Genomic DNA, 8,278 nt, shown 5'->3' with positions numbered 1-8,278 from the left:
CTGGGGAAGTCTGCAACATCCTTATCTGTAACACCGCCCCTATCTTGATCTGTATACCGTTGGATTTAGTCCTGTCAGCCCTAGTTTCTCAATCTCAAGCTCTTTGTGCCAAAGACAGGCCTTGAAGTTAGACATGAAGTATGTGTTTGCAGTCTGTTGCATTGCTTGTTACCTGTGAGGAGGTCAATAAGCAGGAAACTGACACCAGAGTTTCAAGAAAAGCATAAATGGTACCGCATATTGAATCTTTATCTTGATTGTCTGAATGCAGCTACAGGTTTGATGGGAAAGGAACAGAATTAACTAACTTGCAGTATTTACCTGAGCCAAGGACTTAATTTTTTCCCCTTCTGAATTTTGCCTCCGCATCTTTCTGGTCAGGCAGAAATATGTAATGTCACTGCATGTAAAACAAAATCTGTTCCTCTTTCCCACCTGGAAGGATATTGAGACAATACAATTTCAAGTAGAACGGGGCCTGCACTAAGGAAATTGCTGAACACTTTCTTCTGATATTAAATGTGTTGGGAAATGCTGGGTGTGGTTTTGATGCATTTCCTGAGTGTATGGACTAGTCACCTGCATGTGGGTGGAGAGACAAGAGGTTCTAGTTTCAGCCCTAACCAACTATCTTAAGGTATGGATGGCGGGAGAATATCGTTTACTTTTCTAACTGACGTGGAAATTTATTCACATAAGATTTTAATGTGCTCTTTATAGTTGCTATTAGTATCATTAGTGCTTTACATGGCTTTTTGCCCCTGTTCTCAGCATTTTTCTCCTCCTCCACTTTGGTAGTGGTAGGTTCCATATGTTAAAAGTCACATGATCCCATGACACATGTGTCTGTGTATATATACGAGGTGCCTGGTGACTCTTCTCAGACTGCTCTGGACTTCCCTCCTCAGAACCACCCATCATTTCGGAGATGTTGCCTGTCATGACTGGGGGCTTATCTGAAACTAAGCCTGCTACTCCAGAAGTCCAGCATATTGTTGACCAGGTGAGTTGCAACCTATCATCTAAAGATGAAGTCTGTGTGAAGGGTGAATGTTGTGCGAAGGCTGGGAGACCAGGTGGTGATACTGAGTGTTGAAAGAGAAGAAAATGCCCTTGCCAGGAAGTATTTTTCTCAGCATTCTGCGTGGGCACTGTGCAAGTAAGATAAACCCAAATCACTTCTGTGTTTCATCCTTGTCCATAGGCAGGCATAGTACTGGCTACCTTCACTTAATCTTTGAGTACAGTTAAAAGACCAACTCTACTGTGCCAGCACTGATGTCAATATATCTGAAGGGAGAAGATTGTACCTGACTGAATTAATTCCTCACTGAAGGATGTGGACAGGACAAGCCATGTGCAGTGTATGTGGGAAAAAAAAACTATATGCAGGACACGGCATAACTAAATAGCCGTGTAACTAAATTTCCTGGCATCTAGTGCTTTCTAGAGATAACAGCTGTGGTGCAGGGGCTGCTATTGAGCCCGCAGGGCAAGGCAAGCTTGGCACAAGGTGGACAGGGTGAGAGCAGTTGCCAAACCTTCTGAATTGCCAAAGTGAGTAGTTACAGGCAGTGAGTGGTGCCTTCCTGGAAGCACCAGTGTTGACAACACCTCTGGAGATGCTCTCTAATGCTCTGTGGTGCAGCAACTCTAAAACGTAGAGAGCACCCATTGAGGAGCAGGAGGGGGGCAATGTGGCATGGGAAAGCTCCTTTCATACCTCCCATCTGGTGTTCCAAGCCATCCTAGCAATCCCCTTCACCTTCACAACTCTGAAGGGTCGAGCTCTTCCTTCTTTGGCACCTGTACAAAGTATAATTTATGCCCTACTTGAGGAAACAGAAGAAGTAGTGGGGCTGAAGATGTTGGCTGACACTGCTGCACACTGCTGCATGCACAGGGCTCCAAGCTCTCCTTTGCTGTGCCATAGTGGACAGCATTTCCACCAGCACTGTTTTGTGTTTCCTGTGAGCCTGTAGGCTAACAGCAGGCAATGGTGGAGCCAGACTGAGGTGAGCTGGGTTGTTTGTGTGGAGAGGCATTGCAACCAGGAGATCCCTGTAAAACAGGCAGACTGGGGCTGTCATTGTAGTTGTACATATAGATGGGGGAGAGTTGGTGTGTGTGCTGGTGGCTGATGCTAACAGGCTAGTCAGAGGAGAGATAGTTTGCAGAACAGGAGGGAAAAGGGTTATCTAAATTTGTCTGTGGGACATGGATTTAATTGCTCAGGAGCAGGATTACTGTTCCTCCTATGCTGACAGATGTGGTTTAGCAAGCAGCACTTGCATAGATCACGAACTCCTTTTTACGCACAGAGAGAAGACCACAGACAGATGAAGACCACAGAATGATGCCAGGGTTTGTGGTACCTTTGTGTATTTGCAGTTGTGGTTTCTTCACGTGTAAGAGAGGGAGGGCAATGTCTCCAGACAGCTGAAGGCTGTGAGGTTTCACCAATGGGTGTGTTAAATGTGTTAAAGGCCTTCTTCGAACAGTGCTAGGGCACTGTAGCATACCAGAGCTGTGTTTTTAATGCTGGGCTGTGCTATGGGTGATCAAAATCCTACCCTATTGCAGTGCACAGCAGGTATGAAACCTTGTGCCTGGTGGTCAGTGGGCAACAAATGCACCTTAAAATGTAAAAGTTTGTTTCAATGTGTGCTAATGTTCACAAAGTCCTGGACAAATTCAGAATCTGAAATGTGAATGTAGTGGCATTCGGTTTGATTCCAGAAGAGGACTGATCTAATTTTTGGTGCTCTTCTATTCTCAGTAAGTTCAGGAAAATGAAAGCAAATTATTCTTCGCTCTTAATTTTCTGCAAGGTGAAATTTCTGCCTTCTGCTGAGGGTGAGAGAGGGGTGTCCCTGCTGCTTCTCTCAGCCCTCCCCTTTGCGGGCCATTTGCCTTTGAAAAAGCTCATGCCCCACTGCAGAGCCTTTGATATAGTTCTCTAAGGATAATGTTCTTGTGAAGGCAAACGTTATGGTGGGGCAGCCCTCCTGTACTTATGGCTAGGTAAGTGTCACCCTTTAATGATGCAATTCTATACAATTTTATGATCTGCTAAGAGAAGGAGCAATTGATATGATTTGAGTGAAGTTATGCATCTGCATAACTCAGTATCCTATATACCATATATATAGCTGTATTTGTTCAAGGTCTATCATCTCTTGGGATTACATAATTATTTACTTACACCTTTTGCCTCATTTGTACTTTAAACCTTAGTGAGTTGGGGAATGCTCTTTATCCAGTCTCCTTATTTTATAGCTGTTGCCTAAAGCTGAGGAATGTTTGGGGTTTAAGGAGCTGTTACATAAGGGCTTAGAAATGTTGTCTTTGTCCGTTTGTGGGTTAAGAAGCTGTGTGCTTGCCTGCCTGAATTTACTGAAGGCTCTGTCCATAAATGACAAGTGTGGAAATAGTGGTCAGAGGCCAGGCGAGATCATAAACCTGGGGAGGGGAAGAGCTGACTTTCTTTTGTCTTGAGAGAGGAATGAAGTGTACCTAAAGATGCCACAGTTAACTTTTGCACCTTAGAAGCCCCCAGACCCAGCCAGCTGGAAGAGGGTTGGAAATTGCAGCCATATGGAACCTGCCTCGTTAGTCTGGATGAACATCAAAAGGCAGTTACTTCAGTAAATGATAACAGTGAGAGAGTAAGAGAAGCCTCAGGATGATGAATTGAAGGTATTGGATAATTTCTGACTGAAAACAGTTGATTTGGATGTCACCAGGGCACTCTTTGGGACCTGCTCAGTAGGAAGGAATGGGAGTGGCAAAGAGTTGTAGGTGGGTGTGCTGGGAAGGGCAATTTGTTCTGTGTGTGAAACAGCCTGGTTGTAAGTGCTGAGCTCCTCCCAGGGACTGCCGGAGCAGGCTGCTGAGTGATTATGCACTGGTCTGCCCGACTTCTGGAATGCGTCTTCCGTGCATCAAGCCATTAACGTGTGTCATGTGCTGAGGAGAGGCTGTTACCCGGCCTGCAAAAGATTGCTTATGCTTTCTAGATGACAGAAATAAGTTTTCTGGTTACTTTTGCAGTGAATGCCTTTCTATTGGAAATTTGGATGCAAGTAACTGTAGCAAAACAATCACTGGTACATAAATTGTGATGCCTTAGAAACCTGGAAAGACTTCCATCACTGCTCACAGATGTCCCCCTGCTAATTCCCTGCCTCGTAATTGTAGGAATTGTAGGAATATTTTGCCTCAGAGGGCCATACCAATGTGATGGGTAATGAACTTAAAACTTTCCCTATGCTTTCTTTCAGGAGAAATAGTTACTTGTTTTATTACTTTTTTTTTTTATTATTATTTTTTATTTTTTTAATATGTATATGAAAAGTCAGTAAATGTTTTAACTGTGCATATTTTAAGATCCACAGGGCTTAACTTGGATACTGCACATAAACGTATCTACCTGAACTGAGAGGGTAAATGCTTTCAGCACATAGTATTTTTTCTTCTGAAACTGCACTATCTGCAACTGCTACGTAGTGAAGAATTTATGATGTTTATGCATGGAATGTTGTTGGTTTTTGGGAGGAAACGGTTTAGCTAGGCAGCTTTTAGAAAAAAAATCTATTAGGAAGCCTAATTCTAGTGCGATTTTAAAGAATGCTGGAGGCAACACTTGAACCAGGAAAGAAGGCTGGAGATTTAGTTGTAAATTGAATTATTTTGATGGTTCTGGGTTATTTCATTGCAGGCACGTGTTTAGAAACATGAAAATTGGAGTGGTAGAAAAGCCTAAATGTGAACTTGACCACCATTTTTTCCCTTTCTTTATACAGGTGAAGCCACAATTTGAAAGCAGGGAAAACAGAACATATAGCACCTTTCAAGCCATAGTATATAGGACGCAGGTGGTTGCTGGAACAAACTATTTCATTAAGGTTTGTATGTGTTATAAGAGGGATTATTTTGTAGTCAAACAATATAGGTGACTTGCATAGTGGCTTATAGCAAGAAAGGGAAGCAAATGTAGACAACCTGATGGGACCAACAAGAATCAACACTATCTCTAGCTGCTTATAAAATTCCTCTGTCACTACTCTAGAATAGAAGTATAAAAACTGAAATCACTGTGCTTGTTGCAAATTATCTAAACTAGCCGTAACTGTGCTCTCCTGTTGCCTTTGAAGGCAAAGCAGCAGATTTCATATTCCCTCTTGTGTCCTCCAGTAGTGTTTACGATGATTAATTTGAGGTCAGCCCGAGCATCTAAGGCAGAGTTAGTCAATTTTTAAATTTAACGCAAGCAGCCCAGAATCTTCTGTCTAGTTTCATATGCAAGCACATGTGTTGACCCTTTGGTTCTGTGTCATCTGCTGCAGAGGTAGAGCCAGAAGTCATGCCCAGTTAGATTTCTTCCCTTAGTGCTTATTGCTGACCTAGGCAATCACATGTGTGAAGTACTTGCCTGCTGTCCATTGTAAGCCTCATGACCAAGCTACTCAGAAGTTAAGACAGATATGCAATCAAACTTAAAAAACGAATTTATAGCACTGGTGACTGATGACGGCTTTCCAAGTTTTGCAAGTGATAGGAAACAGTTTTTCAATTTAGCGTTAACTGGAGTGAGCTCTGTTGCAAGACCCATTCTTTACACTTGGGAATTTTCCACATTGCTAATATTTTACCAACAAATTTACAGCTGAGATGTAATGCAGACAACAACAAACATAGTGCAACACTGCAGTCACCAGAAGGCATGTAAAGACCTCTTAAGAGCCTAAGGCATTAAACCTTCCTTTTATACCATAGACCTCACACACTAAGAGTTGAGCGCCTGTTGTATTTGGCTCTGTATGCAGGAAATTCTGTGCAACTGTGTAGGAAATCTTTGTGAGGGCTTTGTGGAGGGGAAGGCAAGTTTATTTTAAAAATGATTTCAGCCGCTCATGCTCATCCGTGCAAGCACAAAGACATGTCATGTTGTCTGTCCAGACAGGAGCCTGTTTGCAGTAAGAAAGACAAGGGATCTTGGCTTTCAAGTTGTCATGGCATCTCTGGGGTTGTTCTTAAGACCATGTGAAGGTTTTGGATAGATCTTTTTGTACCGTCTAGGAGCTGATATGGTGTCTGCATCTTGTCCCTCCTCTGAGCCATTGGGACTTAGGCTTTTGTCTCCTGCTCTAAATGTCCTGAGAAGTTTCATGCTGATGGACAAGGATCTCGAAGAGCTAAATGGAATGCCATCAAAAACTTTCTCCTTTTGTTTCTTCTGGTGCTTCTACCCCCAAGAAGTCCTGATTTTCCATTAACATCTGTCTGATGTTCTTTATGTATTTTATTACAATCTGTGATACGTAGAGACAGAGCTCTCCATGTATTTCCTGCCACATGTTACCATCCAGAGTTGGGCTAAGAGTCACTGAAGTAGAAGTGAAGATATGCCTAAACTTAAGCTTCTGAGAGAAGATATCCTTCCAAGTATGGAAGAGCACCTTTTATTTTCACACATGATCCTCATTCTCCCACTGTTCTGGTTTCTAGGTCCAAATTTCTGACTCTTATACTGGCTACGCCCACTTAATGGTGTTCCTAGCCCTTCCCTATGAGAAAAAAGATCCCATCCTTATCAGATATGAGATTGGCAAAACCAGAGATGACCCTGTGACCCCCTTCTGAGCGATGGTGGGGAATGTCTCCCGACTTCTGCAAGTTGCACGGGGATTCTGCCTGTGTCAGTAAATGCATGAGAATAAAATAAGTTTTGAAAGCTGTGTTCATCTCCTGCTTGTTGTATCTGAGTCTGCTGCCTGTCTAAAGCTCGAGAGGGCTCTGAAATACTAGTCAGAGCTGTTTCTGCCACCTAAGATGCTGTAGCTCTAAGACAGAGTACACTCCTTTTATCTCTTCTTTCCTAGTACTGTCAGTGTTCTTAGGTGTAACAGGCTACCTATTTCTTGGGTTTGCTCTTAGTGCATTAAACACAAGGCTGTTCTTCAGAAAGTGTGAGAGAAATTTCTAGGGGAGGAATTGAGGAGCCAAACGGTGTGCCCCTCTGTAAGGGCAGCTTGACTGGTTAGGGTTGGGTGAGGAAAGGCACGACCTACTCCAAGTAGCAGGAAGAGGGACCTTCTGCTGCAGCAGGAAGAGCTCAGTCCCAGCACCCAGGCCCTGGAGCAAAGCGTGACCATCATGATTACAGAGCATGGTTTACTGGAGATGCATGCAGCTCATTCATTTTTTGTAGAATCAGAAACCTGCAATGAGATCAATTTTCAGTTAAGCTCTGAGGGAACAAAGGAAGAAAGCAACCCCAAACCATGACAACCATATTTTTGTGTTAGCAGCTGCTTCGGTAGGTACTCTTGAATTACACCCAGTGCAATCCAAGCCAATGAGTTTGGGCTCAGATGTGAGACATTAAATGTTTCAATGGGTCTCATGCCATGCCTTGCTTGTGTTCATATTTGGTGCTGTACTGAATAGGCATGCATTAAGTCGAGCATTATCAGTGCTAGCTGACCTCTCTCACAATACCATTTGGCAATATGTTTAGCTTTTTTGAACCATATAAAATACTTCAGGATGGAGAGTTTACCAGCAACAAAAAATACCATCTCCAGAAGCACCTTATTTTAGCAAAACAAGCAGTGCATAACAGCCCTGACGTATTCCACCAATGTTCTACGTTGGGAGTGTGGGAGGACTCTTTGGGCTGATGTGAGCAAAAGAAAATATGCAAAAAAGTAGTCTGAGCTCCCTGAAGCTCCCCTTAATAGTTAGGAAGCAGATCATGCTCTAAACCATTCTGGTTACATGCTCACAGAGTATTCCTGCCACAAGAGGCATAATAATGTGCATGTGTAGTTTCTTCAGTGTGGAAGCAAGAATCTGCCCTGGTGTCATACACAAGTGAGCTGTTTCTTCTCAGTTCAGGATGCAGCACCACCTCTCCCAAAGTAAAATATCAATATTTCCAACACACACACACACACACCTGACCTCCAACCCCCATCCTCCCTCCCCAAAGCCTTTGTTGTTGTCTCACCCAATTAAAACAAAGTATTTCTAATTAAAACAAATATTCATGTAAACATAGATGTGGTGCTTAGTGGCACGGTTTAACAACGGAATTGGCAGTGTTAGGTTAAGGGTTGGACTAGATGAACTTAGAGGTCTTTTTCAACTGAAGTGATTCTATTATTTAGTCATCTGGAATGTGAAAAAGGCTCACGGAAAAAAACTGAACAAGATAGTAACCATTATTGAAAAAGTGGCAAAGAAAACATAGACATGCCAGTGAAATATACCA

General features: G+C 42.9%; 1 protein-coding gene across 1 annotated transcript; it reads left to right on the top strand.

The window, feature by feature from the left end:
• Positions 1 to 928: 928 nt before the first annotated feature.
• LOC311215489 (cystatin-A-like) lies at positions 929 to 6,645 on the top strand (the record flags this gene model as incomplete). The annotated part of the gene is made up of 3 exons (XM_084296669.1): positions 929 to 1,003; positions 4,806 to 4,907; positions 6,511 to 6,645. The coding sequence occupies 3 exons, from the start codon at positions 929 to 931 to the stop codon at positions 6,643 to 6,645; spliced, it is 312 nt and encodes a 103-aa protein (XP_084152795.1).
• Between the last annotated feature and the right edge of the window lie 1,633 nt (positions 6,646 to 8,278).

The sequence above is a fragment of the Netta rufina genome (assembly GCF_964035555.1).
Source record: "Netta rufina genome assembly, chromosome: 1".
Lineage (NCBI taxonomy): Eukaryota > Metazoa > Chordata > Aves > Anseriformes > Anatidae > Netta > Netta rufina.
This window is presented reverse-complemented; position numbering and strand designations above follow the sequence as displayed.